Genomic DNA, 24427 nt, shown 5'->3' on the forward strand with positions numbered 1-24427 from the left:
GATGACTGAGAAGCTGCTGACCAAACTGGTAAAAGGCCAAGATAGCTGCTGGCTCTAGAACCAGATAGCTCACATACTCTCTACTTATTACACTGTCCTTTTATGTTATGGTCATTTATGAATATGTCCCATCTATTGTGTAAGTTTCCTGTGGGGAGGGATGCTTTATATTCATATATTCATGCCTGGCTTTATATACAGAAGGTATTCAGGGAGGAAGAAAAGGAAGGAGAAGGGTAGGGGGAGGAAAAAGGAAAGAAAGAGGTGACTTCGTGAACATGTTCACAATTATTTTATGTATTTATTTATTATCATTTTGAGACAGATTCTTGCTCTGTCGCCCAGGCTGGAGTACACTGGCGTGATCTCGGCTCACTGCAACCTCTGCCTCCCGGGTTCACACGATTCTCTTGCCTCAGCCTCCCAAGTAGCTGGGACTCCAGGTGCGCACCAGCTATTGAGCCCAGCTATTTTTCATATTTTTAGTAGAGACAGGGTTTTGCCATGTTGGCCAAGCTGGTCTCAAACTCCTGACCTCAAGTGATCCGCCCACTTCGGCCTCCCAAAATGCTGGGATTACAGGCATGAGCTATCGCACCTGGCCCATAAACATTTCAAAGTGACCAGTTTTATGTATTATAAACCTAGTTTCCAAAGATTTAGGGAGTCAGTGTAACACCTATTTTATTTCATTTCCTTTCTGCAGCAACCAAACACTTTAAGGCCCTAAGAGAATTTCTGCTAACTTACTGTAAACAGCAGTATTTCCTAGCATAGAATTGGGTTTGGAAGGCTCACTAGTTATATTCAAATAAAAATAAGTTTATCAGGATTCATTCACAATCAAAAAATAAAATGTGTCTGGCAGTCAGACAAGTAAATATCACATGCTTTGGTATCAGCAAATACAAAAAAAATTAAGATTAGCAACACTTATCTTCCACATAGAAGGGGTCCTATGTCAGAACCTTTGACAAGGCCTAAAGAAATTGTGTTAATCTCATGGCTGGAAGAGACTATATCAGTAACTGTTAGATGTTGTCTTAGCTCAGATACTGTGAAAAGCAGACACCAAAACAGGATCAGACATGTGAGAGATGTACTGGGGGAAACGCCCATGACAGAAAATGGGAAGGAAGCCGGAGGAGTCTAGGAGAGCTAAGAGATCAAATGCAGGTGTGACCCTAGTAAAGGAGGGAGAAGGGAGAATGAGGGACTTAGCAGTGTGCAGTGAGTCTTTAAGCCAAAGTCACCCACCAGAGGAGTAAAACATCTCATAGAAGTGGGTCTGTCCTGCCCAGTCATTGACTAGGAGCAGTCTGTGGAAAGTGTGACCTCAGTGTGAACAAGGTGTTAGATTCAGAGCTGGGGTCAGGAGTCAATTACCCTTCCCTCCCCACAGTAGGAGATCTGAGAGGCACGCATTCGTGATTGCCACCAGATGTTTACATATTTGCACAAAAATACGGTAATAACACTAGCAGTTAATATTTATTGAGCACCTACACAGGTGCTCTAACAGGATAAATGCTTTCATATATGAGGTAAGTACAATTTTTTTTTTTTTTTTTTTTTTTTGAGACAGAGTCTCAGGACTCTGTCACCCAGGCTAGAGTGCAGTGGTGAGATCTCAGCTCACTGCAGCCTCCTCCTCCCAGGTTCAAGCAATTCTCATGTCTCAGCCTCCTGAGTAGCTGGGACTACAGGCACACACCCCCAACGCCCTGCTAGTTTTTGCATTTTTAGTAGAGACGGGGTTTCACCATTTTGGCTAGGCTGGTCTTGAACTCCTGACCTCAGGTGACCCACCCGCCTCGGCCTCCCAAAGTGCTGGGATTATAGGCATGAGCCACTGTGCCTGGCCTTTTTAAAATTTTTTGAGAAAGGGTCTCACTTTGTCACCAAGGCTGGAGTGCAGTGGCATGAAAACAGCTCATTGCAGCCTTGACCTCCAGGCTCAAGGCATCCTCCCACCTCTGCCTCCTGAGTAACTAGGACTACAGGTGCATGCTGTCACACCCAGCTAATTTTTTTTTTTTTTTTAACTTTTAGTAGAGACAAAGTCTCACTATGTCCCGTAGGTCTCAAACTCCTGGGCTCAAGCAATCCTTCCTCCTTGGCCTTCCACAGTGCTGGGAATATAGGCGTGAGCCACCACGACAGTACTATTATTACCCACATTTTGAAGATGTGGAAACTAAGGCACAGAAAGGTTAAGTAATTTCTTCTAGGTCATACAGCTACCCAAAGTACAAAGATGATTGTCAATAAAATTCTCCCAAATGGTTAGAAGTTATCTTCCTCATTGCCTGCCTCTGAGAGATGAGTCCAGTGGCAAGAAGAAATTGGAATTTTACCATTCTCTGATCCATCCTCATTCCTCGGATGCCTCCTCATGGCAGAAATGTTAAATGAAGACACTGGAATCACTTGACCTTACTCCAGGATCCACATATAGGTCTACACAATAGTTGGAGCCTCACTTTGGGAGTTGCTCAAAGTATTTATAGCATAGAGTTTAACCACGTGGACTTGAATTAGACTGCTGGGTTAGAATTCTAGATCCACCACTTACTGACTTGTTATTTGGTATCTTTGTGTGTCATTTCCTCATCTGCCGAATGGAGATAACAACTGAAACTATCTTCATATGCATCAATATATGTAAAGCATTTAAAATGGTACCTGGTACAGAGTAAGTTCTTAATAAGTCTGGTTGCTTTTGTTAGCTACTCATGTTTGGGGTACCCTAAGGTCAGATTATTCATATTCCATTTCACATATATGTATGAACTAAGTGTGGGAGAGTATACAGTGATAGAAGGTAGATAATGATAAAAGGTAGACAATGACAGAAGGTCGACAATGATAAGTAAAATACAATTCTTGTTCCCAAGAAACTTATTTGCAAGAGCCCCATCCTTAATAAGGAAGCAAGAATTACTGCCCTTTGAACCAATAGGGTTTTTTTGGTTTTTATCTTTTTAGTGAAGAGGAGAAAACACAAGCTGTGGAATCTGACAAACCTGGGTTTGAACCCCTGCTTTACTAGGCATCATTGCCTGTGTGACCTTGTGCAAATCAATTAGCCTTTCTAAGCCTCAGCTTCCTTCTTTATAGAATGACAAGATGATATTAATAACTACTAATTGGGACTAGTAAGAGTACTCACTTCATATGGTAGTTGTGAAAATTAAATGAGACAAACCACAGTGCCAGGCATATAGGAAGAGTTCAAAAACTATAGCTTAAAAAAAAACTACCCAATTTATTGTAATTCTTCTAAATGTCTAGTCCCCAAAGGAGAAAGGCCATCTTTGATTTCTAGAGTTATCTATTATGCTAACCCACTATCAGCCATAGTTAGAATAAGCAGGTTCCATGGAAAAGAAGAGGCAACTTGGAGCGTGAGTGAAAGCATGCACCTTACCAAATTAGGTGGAGTGAAAAACTCAGGTCGCATGTAGGTGGTAGGTTTGGCAAACCTGGGACCAGAACAGGCTGCCCTTTGGCTCTAGAGAGCTAGCCACACCCAACCAGATACACAGACACACCTCCAGCCTCTGGCAGAAGCTTCCACTAAGTAGGTTTCATAAGGCTGGAAATCTTCTGCGGGTCCTACACAAAGGGTCTATACTTATTTCATCTCCTTACCAGACTCTCCTTTCTCTCTTCAGGCCTGGGCATTAACACAGTTTTTATCACTACATTCTGATGACTGCAGACATGAACATAATTAAGCTATTCTTTAGTGATGCTCTTAAGATCTTAAGCCATGCAAGGCCATGATTACAGGTTCCTAATCTACAAAGTCAGTGGGGAAAGGATCAGTTTACCCAACATGATAAAAGATTGATTTCTTCACTAATAGTCAGAAAGGTAAATATAATCCCTAGCTAGCAGGGAGAAAGGGATATCTCTAGATATTCATTGGATAGGTATCCCTGTAATTACACCATAATCCTAAAGAGAGGTCTCCAGATACACTAACCAAGGGGAACTCAACTTTAACTTTTGGGTTTCACTGAATGCCTAGGGCTTTCCAGTCTGCAGTTTTGTTTCTCTGTAAGTATAGCCTTCTTTAGGCCTACACATGCAAGTAACTTTATAATTTATAAAACAAAAACAAATTGAAAAACCACAGGTATTTAAAATTTTAAATCAGGAAATATTTTATTAATCTATTAATCTATTCTCTAGGGAGTGATTTTAAGCGGTCATTAGATTGAGGGTGAATAGGTTGGCCGGGCACGGTGGCTCACGCCTGTAATCCCAGCGCTTTGGGAGGCCGAGGTGGGTGGATAACCTGAGGTCAGGAGTTCAAGACCAGCCTGGCAAACCTGGTAAAACTCTGTCTCTACTAAAAATATAAAAATTAGCTGGGCATGGTGGCAGGCGCCTGTAATCCCAGCTACTTGGGAGGCTGAGGCATGAGAATCACTTGAACCCTGGAGGCAGAGGTTGCAGTGAGCTGAGATCATGCCATTGCACTCCAGCCTAGGTGACAGAGCAAGACTCTGTCTCGAAAAAAAAGATTGAGGGTGAATAGGTCAAAGCAGCATGCTTCTAAGACAGACCAAATTGTAATAGGCAGGGATAGTTCTCAACTAAAGACAAACGCATTTCAGCAGAGTGATACGGTTTGATGAACCAGGAGAAGCCAGTGAGTGGTGTGACCATGCTGAGGGCAGTATGAATGTCTAGTCAGTGGTTAGGACAAGGAATTAAGACACTTAAATATGAAACAAAGCATGAAGAAGCATTTGTATAGGATTCAAGTATTAGGTGGTTGGTTGGACTTCACAAACGTTGAAGCTTCTTCAACCAACCTGAGACTCTGATTCTGTTTGTAGATTCATTCTCAACACTACCACTGAATTGATCTTCCTGAAAAAGCCATTTATGAAGAGACCAACAACTTCTATTCACCAAAGCACCAATATGCCAAATATGCCAAGTCTTTGGGACATAAAATTCAAACAGCAAACACCCAAGGAATTGAACAATGAACTAGGCTTTTCAAATATTTCATATATTCATTGAGTACTGGGTAAATAAAATACATAAAATCTTTGGAAAAAGTCTAGGCATTGCTTGACATTGATATTGTTATTCATTAAATAAAAAATTATCTGTGATATCAGTATCCCCTTTTAGCTGATTAATGGATGTGGTCACTGTCTTAAGCTCTCTCTATGTGTGTGTGCATATATATATAATATATATATATATATGTTCATGTATATTTTTGTGTATATATAGCTTTCAAAGACCAACAGCCCTTAAACTTGGTAAAAAGACACTCGACTTCATTTAACAATACACATTAAATCTACTCTGAGACTATTTGTCACTTAGATTGAAAAAAATCCAAGTTTGATGTATTTTGTTGTCAGGACAGTGGGGAAACAGGCATTCTCTTTCATTGCTGGTGGCAAAATGGTATAACACTTATGAAGGGCAATCTGGCAATATCTATCAATACTTCAATGCATATGCCCTTGATCCACCAATTCCACTTTGTGGAACTTATTCTTGCCTGGCCTAAAAAATATTTTGAATCAAGTTTCCATATTACCAACCTTAAAAAATATTTTAAAATTAATTTTTAAAATAAATTAGACAAAATTTAAAACAGAGTTGTTTTTCATTTAAAAAGATGTTGGTCGGGCGCAGTGGCTCACCCCTGTAATCCCAGCAGTTTGGAAGGCCGAAGTGGGTGGATCGCCTGAGGTCAGGAGTTCAAGACCAGCCTGACCAACATGGAGAAACCCGTCACTACTAAAAATATAAAATGAGCCAGGCGTGGTGGCGCATGCCTGTAATCCCAGGTACTAGGTAGGCTGAGGCAGGAGAATCACTTGAACCTGGGAGGCGGAGGTTGTAGTGAGCCCAGATCGCGTCATTGCACTCCAGCCTAGGCAACAAGAGTGAAACTCCATCTCCAAAAAAAAAAAAAAAAAGAGATGTAAGCCAGGTGCAGTGACTCACACCTGTAATCTCAGCACTTTGGAAGGCCACAATAAGAGGCTTGCTTGAGCCCTGGAGTTCAAGACCAACCTGGACAACATAGTGAGACTCTTGCTCTACAAAAAATTAAAAAATTAACCAGGGATAGTGGCATGTGCCTGTAGTCCTAGCTACTTGGGAGGCTAAGGTAGGAAGATCACGTGAGACCAGAGGTCGAGGCTGCAGTGAGCCGTAATAGTGCCACTGCACTCCAGCCTGAGTGACAGTGCAAGACACTGTCTCAAAAAAAAAAAAAGAAGAAGAAAAAAAAAAGATGTGCATGGTACATCTATACAATGGAATTATTATTCAGCAATAAAAAGAAATGAGCTATCATGCCACAGAAAGACATAGAGGAAACTTAAATGCTTACTGCTAAGTTAAAGAAGCCCATCTGAAAAATTTACACACTGTATGACTCCAACTACATGATATTCTGGAAAAGGCAAAACTTTAGAGACAATAAGATCAGTGGTTGGCAAGGGCTGCAGGGGGAGGGAGAAGGATCAATAGGTGGAGCACAGAGGATTTTTTAGGACAGTGAAATTATTCTGTATAATGGAATGGTGAATACATGACATTACGCATTTATCAAAACCCACAGAACTGAACGACACAAAGAAGTAACCCTAATTATTATATATTATATATTATATGCAATAATAATACGTCCATATTAGTTTATCCAGTGTAACAAATGTACCACACTAATGCAAGACATAAATAATAGGGGAAACTGTGAGTGAGGGAGACCCAAGATATATGGGAACTCGCTGTACTATCTGCTCAATTTTCTGTAAACTTAAAACTTCTCGCACGTGCGGTGGCTCACTCCTGTAATCCCAGCACTTTGGGAGGCCTGAGGCGGGCGGATCACGAGGTCAGGAGATTGAGACCATCCTGGCTAACACGGTGAAACCCCATCTCTACTAAACACACAAAAAATTAGCGGGGCGAGGTGGCGGGCGCCTGTAGTCCCAGCTACTTGGGAGGCTGAGGCAGGAGAATGGCGTGAACCCCGGAGGCGGAGCTTGCAGTGGGCCGAGATAGCGCCACTGCACGCCAGCCTGGGCGGCAGAGTCAGACTCCTTCTCAAAAAAAAAAAAAAAAAGTGTATTGTGTGCATATGTGTGTGTGTACATATCCATGTGTATGTGTGCTTTTTTTCATTCATTAAATGCCTTACACACTAAAGATGCTCAAGAAAGTATACATATACAGTCTTAGCTCAAGAGCTAAGTCAGTATCTCAAGTTCTGTTGGAGTGGGCAAATCCGGTTCTGATCCTAGTGCTACCATTTTCTAGTTGTGTGGCCTAACTTACACAAGTTATCTCTTCAGCCCCAGTTTCTCCACCTGCAAAACTGGAAGAAAACACGGTAATTCCTCCTAGGGCAGTTGAGAAATTCAAATGAAGAATAATGCATGTAAAATGCTTAGCACAGTGCCTAATGAAAAAGAAAAGCTCGAAATGTTCGCTGTCGCCGCAATGGTAAGACAGTTACTCACGGAATGACTGATCTGGCACTTGAGGTTCCAAGGTTATTCTTACTACACTAACAGCAGGTCAATAATACCCCAACAGGGCCCCAAATCCTCAACTCCAACCTGACCCACTTTGAACCCAATCCACATTGCCTGAGTTCCAGCCCCTACACTTCAAACAATTCTTTACTTCCCAGGTGCTTTTCTCCTTCCTACTCGGCCTTACAGGTTCAGGCCCTAGAACCCCCGCCTCTCCGCCCCTCCCAATACCACCCGGACCCGATCCCACTCAGACCCGGCCCCCGCCCCCGCCTCCTCCCAGACCCCGGCCTAATTCGTCTGCACGTCTTTCCCTCCCCAAAGTTGAAGGGGGGTTCCTACCCAGATACTCGTAGTCCGGTAGGGCTAGGCGCTCCGGACTCAGCATCCTTTGACCGGGGTGGCTTCAAAGCTCCAGCTCTCAGACTTCCGGAACCCAGGTTGCAGTCTTTCTCCGTTGCCATGGCACCCACGCGGCGGAAAGGGGACGGGAGCTGGAGGAGGTGTCACACAAACAGTCTCCGTGTCTCAAAGTGGAGCTGGCCACTCAAGTTCCGGGGGCAGTCGCCTCACGACGGTCCAGGTTTCTTTGGACTCCCATTGTTAAAGATTTGGTTTTAGAGGAATCTGAGATGAAGAATTCTTTTGAATCCATTGTTTCCCGGTGTCGAAGAATTACTGTCAGCCGCCCATATACGCAGGTTCTGAATTTCATAAGTATCCCTGCTTTTATACACTGTTTATCCTAACTCAATAATAGCCCCCGCCCTTTGGCCCCCATAAACACTTAGTATCCCATTACCTATTTTTATCTCTTTGGTATTTACTATCTTAAATTGCTACAAAGTGCTTAGGTATCTTTATACCCTGGCTGCTTCTAGAGGTCAGAGATGTGTCTTTTCTGCCTACGACAGCTGGACACACAAAAGGTGCTCCTTAACGCCTCTGAGATAATTGCCATTTCTTCTCAATTCTCACTCCGTTGCCCAGGCTGGATTGCAGTGGCATGATCTCGGTTCCTTGCAACCAGCGCCTCCCGGGTTCAAATGGTTCTCCTGCCTCAGCCTCCCGAGTAGCTGGGATTACAGGCGCACGCCACTACGCCTGGCTAATTTTTTGTATTTTTAGTAGAGACGGGGGTTTCACCATGTTGGCCAGGCTGGTCTCGAACTCTTGACCTCAGGTGATCCGCCCGCCTCAGGCCTCCCAAAGTGCTGGGATTACAGGCGTGAGGCACTGCGGCCCGGCCTCAATTCCTTTTTATCTTTGGTTCTTCTTTCTATTCCTAGCCCTCACTATTTGGTACCCTTCCCAGATGTCTTTCCTTTTTCCTACCAAGACATTTCTCTTCTTGAGGGGGAGGGGATGCAGAAACGACATCACCAATTAGGTTTTTTTCCCCATATGCCCAATTGCTCACTTCTCCTTTAAGAGAATATTCTTTGGTTTTCAAGTTCCCAAATATTTTTTTGTCCTTTCCTACTCCTGACAACAGGTCAGAGATCTGTAGCACTCCACACAGTTCAGTCATAGCAGAAAAAGCCAGTCTGTCCTCACTTTTTTGGTGCCCTCCCCCTCCAACAAGGTGAGGTTTGTGAAAAAGAGACAAAGAAAACAAAATCAAGCTATCAAAGGAATGACTGGGAAACCAGTAGACCACCTACACTGGGAGGAAAAGGAAAGAGGAGGTTCTTCTCTTTGTGTTCCAAGTGGCCTATTCTTAGCCTCCTCCAGCAAGGAGCCTCAAACCTCCTAATTCTTGCTTTCCCTTAAAATTGTATATGTGTCTCAATTCTAGGCTCCTGTGAGTCACTCTAAGTTTGGATGTGGTGAGGATAAAAGGACAGAGCCAAAGTAGGAGCGGGGCTTAGTGTCTTGAGGCAAATTTACTAATTTGGTATTTGGTGTGAAGTCCAGCAAATCTGATTTTTTTTTTAATTGCCTTCTTATCTGCTTCCCCATCTAGCTTGAGGTTATGGGAGGTTCATATGTTCCACAGCTGTGGCTTTTTACTATTTTATTAGTAAGGTAATACCATAGTAATTATTAAGAGTGATAATTTTACTTTATTCCCGAGCAACTTGTAGCTATTTGCAAATAATCTTATTTGTCCTCATAAAAACTTTCTGCTGAGGTGGGCGGATCACGAGGTCAGGAGTTCGAGACCAGCCTGGTCAATATGGAGAAAGCCCGTCTCTACTAAAAATACAAAAATTAGCCAGGCATGGTGGCACACGCCTGTAATCTCAGTTACTCAGGAGGCTGAGGCAGAAGAATCACTTGAACCCGGAAGCAGAGGTTGCACTGAGCCAAGATCACACCACTGCACTCCAGCCTGGGTGACAGAGCAAGACTCTATCTCAAAAAAAAACAAAACAAAAAAAAGAAAAAAAAAACAACTTTCTAAGGCACGTTCCCCTTTTCTAACTAGGGAAACTGAGGCACAAGTCACAACAGTGACTTGTCTAGTGACTTGCCTAGCATCATGCAGCCACAGAGTGGTAGAGCTGGAACTGGATCTCAGCTATCCCAACATCCAAGCCAGTGGTCTGACCACTAAACCACACAGTCTCTTTTTTTAGGGTTTGTTGACCTGGCTTTTATTTATTTATTTTTCCTTTTGCTCTGCCCTGCTAGAAACTGGAAGCTCCCAGATAAAAGAAGATAATGTTGAGTCCAGGCTCAACATTTGACATCGTCTTATTTGTGGAGCATTATCCTGGGACTTGGCGGGTGCTGGCTGCTGGGGTCTGTGTGGTGGAGCTGGGAACCAGCCCCAAGAATATAGCTTTGTTTGGGCATTAACCCATTTGTGGTTATAATAATGATAAGTTTCAGCACCAGTGGCGCCCGACTGTTAATGACTCAAAGAAGGCTAAATAAGAACAAGATGTCATCTCTGGAGCAATTTGTAGGTTTTTCCTGCAGTTCCATCCCTTCCATAAAAATCCGAAGGACCCCTGTATTCCAAGTCAGTCTTCCACTCTGAATGTCCTGAACAGTTTATTGAGGAGGAGGACTTAGAAAAGTAGGAGGTTGCTAGAGTAAGGCTTCCCAAAAATTTGAAGTTTCACTGAAACAACAGGTGGCCTTACTGGTAGTGGAATTACTGTTTACATTTTTCTTCCTTATATTTTTCTATAGTCTTAAATTTTTCTATATATGCATGTATTATAACCTAAAAACAAACAAATAATAAATGAGTGGCATGAAAGTCTTTAAAATTTTATAAGCAGATGTGATGACCTTCCAGATAGTGTTTGTTTTTCCCAAAAAGAAGCCACTGCTAGATTTATCTTCTGTCATAGATTACTTGATAATAGATTTTGGAAACACATTGGTTATTGATGAAATTTTTCAATGAAACATACACTACACCAGTCTTAAGAAGAGTAGAAATATATAAGAGTTGTTAAAATCAAGTGTATTTTTTGTGACTTGAATGTGAAAGAAAGAAAAAAATGTCAGCCTTTGATTTAAATTGACTTTTCAGGTTCTTAACTTGTAATAATATATTTCTTAAAAATTTACCAAAATAAAAATCACCCAAGTAAATCTGTAAGTCACAAGACAACTCCACAATCCTGAAAAGAGGCAAGAGGCAAGTGATATGATATTGATGAAAAATAGAGAGAGCATCAGATGTTAAAGGCAGTACTACACCATGAGGAATGTAAACATCAAATTCAGAACAATAAGAAAAAAAGAGACAGAATATATTGAGACGGTTTTCATTTTTGTTTGTTTGTTTTTTGAGACAGAGTCTCACTCCATCATCCAGAAAGGAGTGCAATGGCACAATCTCTGCTCACTGCAACCTCTGTCTCTCAGGTTCAAGCCATTCTCCTGCCTCAGCCTCCCAAGTAGTTGGGACTACAGGTGTATGCCACCACGCTGGGCTAATTTTTGTATTTTTAGTAGAGACAGGGTTTCGCCATGTTGGCCAGGCTGGTCTCGAACCCCTGACTTCAAGTGATCCACCCGCCTCAGTCTCCCAAAATGCTGGGATTACAGGTGTGAGCCACCGCACCCAGCCTTTTTTTTTTTTTCTTTTTTGAATATATATAAGGTCTCCCTTTGTCACCCAGGCTGGAGTGCAATGGCGCAATCACAACTCACTGTAGTCTGGAATTCTTGGGCTCAAGTAATCCACCTCAACCTCCTGAGTAGCTGGGATCACTGGTGCATGCCACCACACCCAGATAATATTTTTATTTTTGTAGAGACAGGGTCTTGCTAGGTTGCCCAGGCTGGTTTTGAATTCCTGAGCTCAAGCGATCCTCCTGCCTCAGTCTCCCAAAGTGCTGGGATTACAGGCATTAATGAGCCACTGTACTCAGCTGAGATATCAATTTATCAGATTATAATTTCTGATTTTATAATGAGAAAATTAACAGACATCTCTGGCTCTGCAGAAGACCTATTAAGAGATTGATATGGAAGAAAATCCTCCCTATAATTGAAGACTATAGAAAAGCAAATGATGAATACACTAAACAGTTTTAAACTTCAAGGAAGCAATAAGAAAAGAATAAATGCAGGCTGAATTATTGCTATAAAACAGGTTCAAGAAACTAGGACAAGCTTTTATCACTCATCAAGCAGAAAAGATGCTAAAGGCAAAGTAGCTACTAAGAAATGCAGGTCATGAAATTCATGCTGAGCTACTAGGCACTGCATGAAAGACTTATCTTCCACAAGAGCACAGAAGAAAGTAAGTGTATGCCACTGCCTGGGATTCATATGTTTCAATTAAAAATGCTATTTATAGAAGGTCATTTTGTACTGCCACAAGCCAATACACCAGAGCTTTGGAGTAATTTGTAAAGAAAAGAAATGTTCACAAACTCTTGGGCAGTTAAGAATAACTAATGCATTATAAGAAAGTAGTTAAGGGGATATGGCTTAAATTGAACTGAAGTTCAAAGGTAATTATGGACTTTACCTTCTTGTTATTCTATGTTTTCAAATGCTGCAAAAACAGTTGCAAATTACACATTCATATAGTTTGAAAGGGAGGGTGATTTACTGATTCTTCTTGATAGCCCAAAAAATTAGTTATGCCTTCTTTTGTCCTAGAGTATGCACTTTTTTTTTTTGAGACGAAGTTTCGCTCTTATTGCCCAGGCTGGAGTGCAATGGCGTGATCTCGGCTCACCGCAACCTCCGCCTCCCGGGTTCAAGTGATTTTCCTGCCTCAGCCTCCCGAGTAGCTGGGATTACAGGCATGCGCACTGCGCCTGGATGGTTTTGTATTTTTAGTAGAGACAGGGTTCCTCCATTTTGGTCAGGCTGCTCTCGAACTCCCGACCTCAGGTGATCCACCTGCTTCAGCCTCCCAAAGTGCTGGGATTACAGGCATGAGCCACTGCGCCCAGCTGGTATGCACTTTTATAACCATTTATGTCTTTTAAAAAAATTCTTCCTACTAGATTGTGAGTTCCATGAGGCCAGAGACAGTCTTCACTCATCTTTAAATTTCTGGGACCACGTGCAGTGCCTGCAGAAAGCAGTTATACAATAAATGTCTGTTAAATGAGTTTGTTTCCCTCTAGATTAGAAGTTTAGAAAACAAAGACCAACCAATCAATAGGATTTATGGGTGCCTCATGGCAATCAATTCATTAAAAATATTTATTAAAGAAAAAGGTGGGCCGGGCGCGGTGGCTCACGCCTGTAATCCCAGCACTTTGGGAGGCCGAGACGGGTGGATCACGAGGTCAGGAGATCGAGACCATCCTGGCTAACACAGTGAAACCCCGTCTCTACTAAAAAATACAAAAAAACTAGCCGGGCGAGGTGGCGGGCGCCTGTAGTCCCAGCTACTCCGGAGGCTGAGGCGGGAGAATGGCCTGAACCCAGGAGGCAGAGCTTGCAGTGAGCTGAGATCCGGCCACTGCACTCCAGCAAGGGGGACAGAGTGAGACTCCGTCTCAAAAAAAAAAAAAAAAAAAGAAAAAAAGAAAAAGGTGGCCAAGTATGGTGGCTCATATCTTTAATCCCAGCTGCTCAGGAGGCTGAGGTGAGAGGATTAACTGAGCCTGGGGTGACCATGCCACTGCACTCCAACCTGGAGACCCTATCTCCAAAAAAACAAAACAAAACAAAACTAAACCAAAAAAAACAAAATGGCCAGAAAAACAAAAGGCATCATTGAGAAAGACATTAAAAGTCAATCAGAAAGCACTGGCAAATCCTTCCTACACCTAAATAACCATGTATAAAATGCCCAGACTGGCCGGGCACAGTGGCTCATGCCTGTAATCCCAGCACTCTGGGAGGCTGAGGTGGGTGGATCACCTGAGGTCAGGAGTTCAAGACCAGCCTGGCCAACATGGTGAAACCCCGTCTCTACTAAAAATACAAAAATTAGCCGGACACGGTGGCACGCACCTGTAATCCCAGCTACTTGGGAGACTGAGGCACGAGAATTGCTTGAACTGGGAGGCAGAGGTTACAGTGAGCTGAGATCATGCCACTGCATTCCAGCCTGGGTGACACAGCAAGACTCCGTCTCAAAAAAAAAAAAAAAAAAGTGCCCAGACTAGTCATGGTGGCTCATGCCTATAGTCCCAGGACTTTGGGAGGCCAAGGCAAGAGGATTGCTTTAGCCCAGGAGTTTGAGACCAGCCTGGATAACATAGTGAGACCCATCTCTACAATAAATATTTTTAAAAATAAATAATTAAAATAAATTAAAAATTAGCCAGGTATGATGGCACACGCCTAAAGTCCCAGCTACTTGGGAGGCTGAGATGGGAGGATAACTTGAGCCCAAGAGTTCAAGGCTGCAGTGTGCCATGATCATACCACTGCATTTCAGCTTGGGTAAGAGTGAGACCCTGTTTCAAACAAACAAATTCCCAGGAAGAAAGTAACTAACAACAAAGCATTTAGAGAGAATGCTTCATGTACATAAGAGAATTAGTTCAGAAGGATGAGAAGGAATGTGCTAGATATCAAATTTAGGATATGAACTGGGAGTTCCCAAATTTCAGAATCTTAGGACAAGAAGCTGGAGTCTCTGCGTCTATTTTTTCTTTTTCCCCCAAATCATCCTCTATATTGTCACAAGAGTGTGTTATTCTAAAGTTTAAATTTGACCATGGTACTTCTTTACTTAAAAAGTGTTGCTAGGCAAGGCACAATGGCTCACACCTGTAATCCCAGCACTTTGGGAGGCTGAGGTAGGGGGATCACTTGAGGACAGGAGTTTGAGATGAGTCTGATCAACATAGCGAGACTACATATCTACATTAAAAAAAAAAAAAAAAAAAAAAAGGTGTTGCTGCTGACTCACCATTACTAGGAAGAAGCAAAACTTCAAAAAAACTTCACATGCAGACATATAAATCCCTTCACAGCTTGGTCCCAACCTCCTCTTCCAGCCATCTCGCCACTCAGTCTTCTCTACAAACTTACACATACAGCCACGCTTTCCTACTCGATATCCCCCAACATATTGGGCTCTTTCACACCCTTTGCTTTGGTGTAAGCTTTCTGTCTAGAATGTACCTCTACCATATATTCTGCCTACTAAACTACACATCCTTTAAAACCTAGGTTACGGCCAGGCACAGTGGCTCTTGCCTGTAATCCCAGCACTTTGGGAGGCCAAGGCAGATGGATGGCTTGAGCTTAGGAGTTCAAGACCAGCCTGGGCAAAATGGCAAAACCCCATCTCTGCCACTCGGGAGGCTGAGGCCAGAGGATTGTTTGAGCTGGGGAGGTGGGAGGGTGCAGTGAGCTGCGATTGTACCACTGCACTCCAGCCTGGGTGACAGAGTCACACCTATCTCAAAACAAAAACAAAAACAAAAACGACCTAGGCTTAATGTCACCACATCCATGAGACCTTATCCAATTTCCCAAGGAGCCAGTTAGCACCTGATATGTACCTGTATTTTAGCATTTATCATATTCTTTACTTATTTGTTTGCCTGGGTATTGCTCCTCTTGGACTGAGAATTGTGTGCTGCCAGGGAACATGTTTTATTTGCTGTTATAATATTTCCACTACCCAGAAAGACAGAAGAAGTATTTGTCAAAAGTCTGTATTAGTTCGTTTTCATGCTGCTGATAAAGACAAACCTGAAACTGGGAACAAAAAGAGGTTTAATTGGACTTACAGTTCCACATGGCTGGGGAGGCCTGAGAATCATGGCAGGAGGCAAAAGGCACTTCTTACATGGTGGTGGCAAGAGAAAAATGAGGAGGAAGCAAAAGCAGAAACCCCTGATAAACCCATCAGATCTCGTGAGACTTATTCACCATCAAGAGAATAGCACAGGAAAGACCGGTCCCCATGATTCAATTACCTCCCCCTGGGTCCCTCTCGCAACACGTGGGAATTCTGGGAGATAAAATTCAAGTTGAGATTTGGGTGGGGACACAGCCAAACCATATCATTCTGCTCCTGGCCCCTCCAAATCTCATGTCCTCACATTTCAAAACCAATCATGCCTTCCCAACAGTCCCCCAAAGTCTTAACTCATTTCAGCATTAACCCAAAAGTCCACAGTCTAAAGTCTTATCTGAGAGGAGGCAAGTCCTTTCTGCCTATGAACTTATAAAATCGAAAGCAAGCTAGTTACTTCCTGGATGTAATGGGGGTACAGGTATTGGGTAAATACAGCCATTCCAAATGGGAGAAATTGGCCAAAACAAGTTACAGGGTCCATGCAAGTCCAAAACCCAGTGGGGCAGTCAAATTTTAAAGCTCCAAAATGATCTCCTTTGACTGCAGGTCTCACATCCAGGTCATGCTGATGCAAAAGGTGGGTTCCCATGGTCTTGGGCAGCTCTGCCCCTGTGGCTTTGCAGGGTACAGCCTCCCTCCTGGCTGCTTTCACTGGTCAGTGTTGAGTGTCTGCAGCTTTTCCAAGCACACAGTGCAAGTTGCCAGCGGATCTACTATTCTGGGGTCTGGAGAACAGTGGCACTCTTCTCATAGCTCCACTAGGCAGTACCCCAGTAGGGACTCTGTGTGGGGGCTCCGCCCCCACTTTTCCTTCTGCACTGCCCTAGCAGAGGTTTTCCATGAAGGCCCTACTTCTGCAGCAAACTTGCCTGGGCATCCAGGCATCTCCATACATCTCCTGAAATCTAGGCAGAGGTTCCCAAACCTTAATTCTTGACTTCTGTGCACCCACAGGCTCAACACCACGTGGAAGCTGCCGAGACTTGTGGCTTCCACCCTCTGAAGCCACAGCCCAAGCTCTACATTGGCCCCTTACAGCTACGGCTGGAGCGGCTGGGACACAGGGCACCAAGTCCCTAGAGAGCACACAGCACGGGGACTCTAGGCCCAGCCCACAAAACCACTTTTTCCTCCTGGGCCTCTGGGCCTGTGATGGGAGGGGCTGCTTTAAAGGTCTCTGACATGGCCTGGAGACATTTGCCCCATAGTCTTGGGGATTAACATTATTAGGCTCTTTGCTACTTATGCAAATTTCTGCAGCCGGCTTAAATTTCTCAAAAAGTGGGTTTGTCTTTTCTACTGCATTGTCAATAAGTTTTCTGAACTTTTATGCTCTGTTTCCCTTTTAAAATGAAATGCTTTTAACACACCCAAGTCTTTGCTGCTTAGAAATTTCTTCCGCCAGATATCCTAAATCATATCTCTCAAGTTCAAAGTTCCACAAATCTCTAGGGCAGGGGCAAAATGCCTCCAGTCTCTTTGCTAAAATATAACAAGAGTCACCTTTGCTCCAGTTCCCAACAAGTTCCTCATCTCCATCTGAGACCACCTCAGCCTGGACCATATTGTTCACATCACTATCAGCATTTTTGTCAAAGCCATTCAACAGGTCTCTGGAGGTTCCAAACTTTCCCACATTTTCCTGTCTTCTTCTGAGCCCTCCAAACTGTTCCAACCTCTGCCTGTAACCCAGTCCCAAAGTCGGACTTATAGTTCCACATGGCTGGGGAGGCCTCAGAATTGCAGCAGGAGGCAAAAGGCACTTCTTACATGGCGGTGGCAAGAGAAAAATGAGGAGGAAGCAAAATCAGAAACCCCTGATAAACCCATTAGATCTCGTGAGACGTATTCACTATCACAAGAATAGCATGGGAAAGACTGGCCCCCATGATTCAATTACCTCCCCCTGGGTCCCTCCCACAACACGTGGGAATTCTGAGAGATACAATTCAAGTTGAGATTTGGGTGGGGACACAGGAACTTATCAAAAAGAATGAATATCCACACAGCTTCAAAATGGGTTTAGATAAGCCCATTGATGATAGTTCCGTATAGCCTTGAAGGACAACTAGAATCTAGTGTGTTATGGTACTGTTGTTTTGAGGGGGACATCAAAGGACAACCCTGACAAACCCACTTAGAGGCATCATCAGAGGCATAAACCTAGACCAGACAGAATTTAGGCTCTGTCCTGACATTGTAGTTCTTTTGCTCTTTGGGGAAGATTTTCTTAAGAATATTTAAGTTAATTGGCTAGGCGCGGTGGCTCACGCCTATAATCCCAGCACTTTGGGAGGCCGAGGTGGGCGAGGTCAGGAGATCAAGACCATCCTGGCAAACACAGTGAAAGCCCGTCTGGACTAAAAAAATACAAAAAACTAGCCGGGTGTGGTGGCGGCCGCCTATAGTCCCAGCTACTTGGGAGGCTGAGGCAGAAGAATGGCGTGAACCCAGGAGGTGGAGCTTGCAGTGAGCAGAGATGGCGCCACTGCACTCCAGCCTGGGCAACGGAGCAAGACTCCGTCTCAAAAAAAAAAAAAAAGAATATTTAAGTTAATTTATTAAGCTTTTCTTAGGAGACTGAGATTTTAGGTTTCAGTTTTTTTTAAAAAGTGCATTAATGCACAGCTATAGAACCAGTTACTCAGGAGACTGAGGCAGGAGGATCACTTGAGGCCAGGGGTTTGAGGTTATAGTGTGCTGTGCTTGCACCTGTGAATAGCCCCTGCTCTCCAGCCTGGGCAACATAGTGAGAGCCTATCTCTAAAAAAATAAAAATAATTTAAAAAAAAGAAAACCAGATGTAAACCTACTGCCCAGCCCATCTCTCTCCTGGGAAAAGTATCATTTGTCTAGAGTCAAAGGTATAAAAAGAATAGAAAGATGAATTTTAAGGCCAGGCGCGGTGGCTCAAGCCTGTAATCCCAGCACTTTGGGAGGCCGAGACGGGCAGATCACAAGGTCAGGAGATCGAGACCATCCTGGCGAACACGGTGAAACCCCGTCTCTACTAAAAAAATACAAAAAACTAGCCGGGCAGGGTGGCGGGCGCCTGTAGTCCCAGCTACTCGGGAGGCTGAGGCAGGAGAATGGCGTAAACCCGGGAGGCGGAGCTTGCAGTGAGCTGAGATCCGGCCACTGCACTCCAGCCTGGGTGATAGAGCGAGACTCCGTCTCAAAAAAAAAAAAAAAAAAAAAAAAGAAAGATGAATTTTAAAAATAAAAATAGTACAATCCCTCCCTTGTAGTTTGTAGAAACTATTACTGCTCATTGAATAAACAGATATAAAAAATATAAAGGGCATTTAATTCAGAAACAATTTTCAGTAATAGTTGGTTATTAAGAGGTCCCCTCTCTTAGGCAGATTGCTTGAGGTCAGGAGTTCAAGACCAGCCTGGCCAACAGAGTGAAACCCCGTTTCTACTAAAAACACAAAAATTAGCTGGGTGTGGTGTCGCACGCCTGTAGTCCTAGCTACTCAGGAGGCTCAGGCAGGAGAATCGCTTGAACCTGGGAAGCAGAGGTTGCAGTGAGCCGAGACTGTGCCACTGCACTCCAGCCTGGGCGACAGAGCAAGACTCCATCTCAAAAAGAAAAAAAAAAAAGGAAAAGAGGTCCCCTCTCTGCTTTCCTTAATCACCCTATATTCTTCTAGCCACACAAGAGTATTGATCATTCTCCAAACATAGCAGCCACTTGCAAGACATTATGCCTTTGCTGATGCCATTTCTTCCATCTGGAATATGTGTCCCCTCCTCATTTTTTCCTTTATTTACATGGTGCAATTTCCCCTATGCTATAGCTTTAATACCCAGCTACTCCAAACTTAAAGGTCCTCTCTTCTCTGTTTCCACAATCCTTTATACATTACTTCTATCATGCTATCATTGCTTTTGAAGTTTTCCTCTCCTCTAGATTCTGAGCTTCTTAAAGTTATGAAGCCTATCTTTTTTCTTTTTTCTTTTTTTTTTTTTTTTTTTGAGACAGGGTCTCCCTCTGTTGCCCAGGCTGAAGTGCAGTGGCATGATCACAGCTCACTGCAGCCTCAATGCTCCCAGCTCAAGCCATCCTCCCATCTCAGCCTCGTGAGTATCTGGGACAACAGACACGCACCACCACGCCTGGCTAGTTTGTTTTTTTTTTTTTTTTTCAGAGATGAGGTCTCCTTCTCTTGCCTAAGCTGGTCTCAAACTCCTGGCCTCAAGTCATCCTCCCCGTTTGACCTCCCAAAATGCTGGGATTACAGGCGTGAGCCACCACACCTGGCCCTATGGACCTTATCTTACTCATCTTTGTATTTCCTTGGCCCTAGCTGACTGTCTGCTTTTCATTCATTTACCAAAAATTTATTGATCAATATGTGTTAGGCACTATTCACAGGTGCTGGAGAATTTAAAAAAAAAAAAAAATCCCTGCTCCATTGGAGTTCATCTAATAGTGATCAGATAGACAGATATAAATACACAAAAAACAAACAAGATTATTTCAAAGAATGATAAACCCTGTGGAGAAAATAAAATAGGATACAGGCAGTAAGTGAGAATGAGGCAACTTTAGGGTGATAAGATGAGATATCTCTGAAGTTGAGGCTTCTCTGAGGACGTGATATTGAGCTGAGACCAGTCACAGGAAGGGTCTGGGGAACAGCATTCGACTTCTTCTTCTTTTTTTTAGATAGTCTCCCTCCCTCTGTCGCCCAGATTGGAGACAGTGGCACAATCTGGGCTCACTGCAACCTCCACCTCCCAGGCTCAAGTGATTCTCCTGCCTTGGCCTCCCAAGTAGCTGGGAATCCTGCCTCAGCCTCCCAAGTAGCTGGGATTACAGGTGCACGTCACCACCCTTGGCTACTTTTTGTGCTTTTAGTAGAGGCAGGGTTTCACTATGTTGGCCAGGCTGGTCTCGAACTCCTAGCCTCAAGTGATCCACCTGCCTCAGCCTCCCAAAGTGCTGGGATTACAGGCGTGAGCCACCACTGCACCTGGCCTAGGGGAACAGCATTAGAAGTACAGGAGACACCATGTGCACAAGTTGTAGGACAGAAACAATGGCAAGTTGCGGAACTGAAAGGGAGCCAGCGTGGCTAGAGCAGAATGAGTGAGGCAAAAGTGGTCAAAGAAGTAAGCAGGGCCAGGTGTGGTGGCTCACGCCTGTAATCCCAGCACTGGCCAACATGGCAAGGTCCCATCTCTACTAAAAATACACAAATTACCTGGGCATGGTGGCGCACATCTGTAATCCCAGCTACTTGGGAGCCTGAGGCAGGAGAATTGCTTGAACTCAGGAGGCAGAGGTTGCAGTGAGCCAAGATCGCGCCATTGCACTCCAGCCTGGGCAACAGAGCAAGACTTAGTCTCAAAAAAAAAAAAAAAAAAAAAAAAAAGAAGTAAGCAGATGTGAGGTCATGAAGGACCTTGAAGGTGACATGAGAAGTAAGAATTTTATTCCAAGTGCAACAGGAAGGCATTGGAAAATTTTAAGCCATGATCTGAATTTAATTTTAATTTTAATTTTATTTTTTGGGACAGGGTTTCGCCCTGTCACCCAGGCTAGAGTGCAGTGGCGAGATCATGGCTCACTGCAGCCTCAACTTCCTGGGCTCAGGTGATTCTCCCACCTTGGCTTCCTGAGTAGCTGAGACTACAGGAACATGTCACCACGCCTGGCTAATTTTTTTTTTTTTTTTTTTGTAGAGATGAGGTTTCACCATGTTGCCCAGGCTGGTCTTGAACTCCTGGGCTCAACCAATCCTCCCACCTTGGCCTCCCAAAGTACTAGGATTACAGGTATGAGCCACTGTGCCAGACCATGAGTTAATATTTTTTAAAAAGTCACTCTGGTTGCTGTGCAGAGAACACATTATAAAGGGGCAACAGTGAAAACAGAGAGGCCATTTACATAGATGCTTCATTCATATTTGTTATCAAATGAGCATTTATTCATTGATCTGTTTACCCCAACATTCTGAATATATCTTTACTGTTAAAAGAAGCAAGATATACTGAGCTATTTGCTGCAGAGACTCTATTTATATGTGCCCGGTGTGTGAATATCAGGCTTCTAGGAGATGAAAATGGGCCAGAAAGCCCCACCTATCAGGGTGTGCCCCAAGTTAGGCCAGGGATCTGAATCAGCCACATGCCCCAGATCCTGACTGGAGAACCACTGCTGAGCTGGAACATGAAAAATATTGGCACTAGAAATGGTGGTGTGGGCGGGACGCGGTGGCTCACGCCTGTAATCCCAGCACTCTGGGAGGCCGAGGTGGGCGGATCACCAGGTCAAGAGATCGAGACCATCCTGGCCAACATGGTGAAACCCCATCTCTACTAAAAATACAAAATTAGCTGGGTGTGGTCGTGCGTACACGTCCCAGCTACTCGGGCAGCCGAGGCAGGAGACTTACTTGAACCCAGGAGGTGGAGGTTCAGTGAGTGAGATCGCGCCACTACACTCCAGCTTGGCAACAGAGTGAAGCTCTGTCTCAAAAAAAAAAAAAAAAAAAAAGAAGGAAAGAAAGAAAAAAAGAAAAGAAATGGCGGTGTGGAGGGTTTGCAATTTAAAAAAGCACAGAAATGCAAATGAGACTATTCTCTCAGGCTTTCATGCTTTCACTGTTTCTGGTCTTCAGTAGTAGCCCCCTGAACCTAGATAAAAGCAAACCTGTTGCTGAAAGTTAGAAAAACTTTTCCCTACATCCTATGGAGTCTTTCCTGGCTCCAGGCCTCCGCGCACACTGTTCCTTCTGCCTGGAAGGCCTCATTCACTCCTAGCCTGATGGCTCTTACTCAGCTTAGGCGTCAGTGCCTCTGGCAGGCCTTCCTTGAACCCCTAAATCTAAGTCCAGTCTTCCCTTTCATAGAACCCTGTACTTTTCCCTCAAAGCCTCTAACATTTGTAACTTCGAATTCATTTGTGGTAGCATTGTTTAAATGCCTCTGCAAACTTGCAGCCCCCTTCAACCATCAGACTGTAAGTTCCAGGGACCCAATATATTTATTTGTTCATCATTGCCTCAGAGTACCTGGCGCATAATACACCCTTTGTAAGTAGTTACTGAGTAAGCAAATCCTGAAATTAAGCCTTTCTAAAGCAAATAGGTATAGGACTCTATTAGTCCCCTTAGCTGTGCTTTCTCTTCTAAAGTTTTAAGAACTGGCCGGGCACAGTGGCTCACACCTGTAATCCCAGCACTTTGGGAGGCCAAGGCGAGTGGCTCACTGGAGATCAGCCTGGACAACATAGTGAAACCCTGTCTCTACTAAAAATACAAAAACATTAGCCAGGTGTGGTGGCACACACCTGTATTCCCAGCTACTCAGGAGGCTGAGGCGCAAGAATTCCTTGAACCCAGGAGGTGGAGGTTGCAGTGAGCTGAGATCAGGCCAACCTGGGGCCCAGAGTGAGACTCTATCTCAAACAACAACAACAACAACAACAACAACAAAACAACAACAACAAAAACAACAAAAACAAAACATCTCCATTGACATTGCCTTCAACAAGAAACTGATTCTGGAAATAGGATAGAGTAATTCTTTGCAGTCTCATGTTTTTAATCTTTTAAAGCAGTTTCTCAACCTTGGCACTATTAACATTTTGGGATGGATAATTCTTTGTGGTGGGGGATGCCCTGCTCACTGTAGAATGTTAAGCACCATCTTTGGCCTCTATTCATTAGATGCCAGTAACATCAACTCCCCAAAATTACTGGGTGCAGTGGGGCACACCTGTAGTTCTAGCTACTTGGGAGGCTGAGGCAGAAGGATCACTTGAGGCCAGGAGTTCAAAGCAGCAGTGTGCTGTAGTTGTGCCTCTGAACAGTCACTGCACTCCAGCCTTGGTAACATAGTGAGACCCTATCTCTAAAAGAAAAAGCATGGTGGCTTACACCTGTAATCCCAGCACTTTGGAAGGCCGAGGTGGATGGATCACCTGACGTCAGGAGTTCGAAACCAGTCCAGTCAACATGGTGAAACCCCATCTCTACTAAAAATACAAAAATTAGTTAGGCATGGTGGTGCATGCCTGTAATGCCAACTACTCAGGAGGCTGAGGCAGGAGAATTGCTTGAACCCGGGAGGCAGAGGTTGCAGTGAGCCAACATCACACCACTGCACTCCAGCCTGGGTGACAGAGTAAGACTACGTCTCAATAAAATAAAATAAAACAAAATAAAATAAAATGGAAGAAGAAAAGAAAGAGAGAAAGGGACAAATGGAGGGAAGGAGGAGGAAAGGAAGAAAGGAAGGAAGAGAGGAAGGGAAGAAGGGAAGAAGGAAAGAAGGAAGGAAGGAAGGAAGGAAGGAAGGAAGGAAGGAAGGAAGGAAGGAAGGAAGGAAGGAAGGAAGTTTTTAGATATAGCCCCATGCCTGCCAATTCACCTGTGGTTGAGAACCACCTGTGGTTGAGAAGTGTTGAAGTGTTAAACTTCAGGCCTTATTCTCTTGTAGAAGAATTACATATAGAAATTCAGGTTGTTGAATGATTCCCAGGTTATAAGAGAATTCTACCAACCCAGTTGGATCAAAATAGTGCCCACCCCTATCTTGTTTCCTTAGCACTGCCTGTGTTTCCTTTGAAAAGACCATTAGTGATGGTCTAATTCATGGCAATATTCTGATCTTGGAAATTCAGTCCCCTGGACTGTCCCAGAAAGATGAAGGAAAAGGGTGGTGTTTCTGAGGAAACCAA

At 43.8% G+C, this 24427-nt stretch overlaps 1 protein-coding gene across 26 annotated transcripts in view; it reads right to left on the reverse strand.

Moving 5' to 3' along the window:
- CSTPP1 (centriolar satellite-associated tubulin polyglutamylase complex regulator 1) overlaps nucleotides 1–7999 on the reverse strand; it is a 227660-nt gene extending 219661 nt beyond the window's left edge. For all 26 annotated transcript variants that reach the window (XM_005578008.5, XM_074013738.1, XM_074013736.1 and 23 more), the window contains exon 1: nucleotides 7875–7999. In XM_005578008.5, the coding sequence (XP_005578065.1) occupies nucleotides 7875–7920 (46 nt within the window). In that variant the 5' untranslated portion in view covers nucleotides 7921–7999. The remainder of the gene's footprint in view (nucleotides 1–7874) is intronic.
- Between the last annotated feature and the right edge of the window lie 16428 nt (nucleotides 8000–24427).

This window comes from Macaca fascicularis, chromosome 14 (assembly GCF_037993035.2).
Source record: "Macaca fascicularis isolate 582-1 chromosome 14, T2T-MFA8v1.1".
Taxonomy (NCBI): domain Eukaryota; kingdom Metazoa; phylum Chordata; class Mammalia; order Primates; family Cercopithecidae; genus Macaca; species Macaca fascicularis.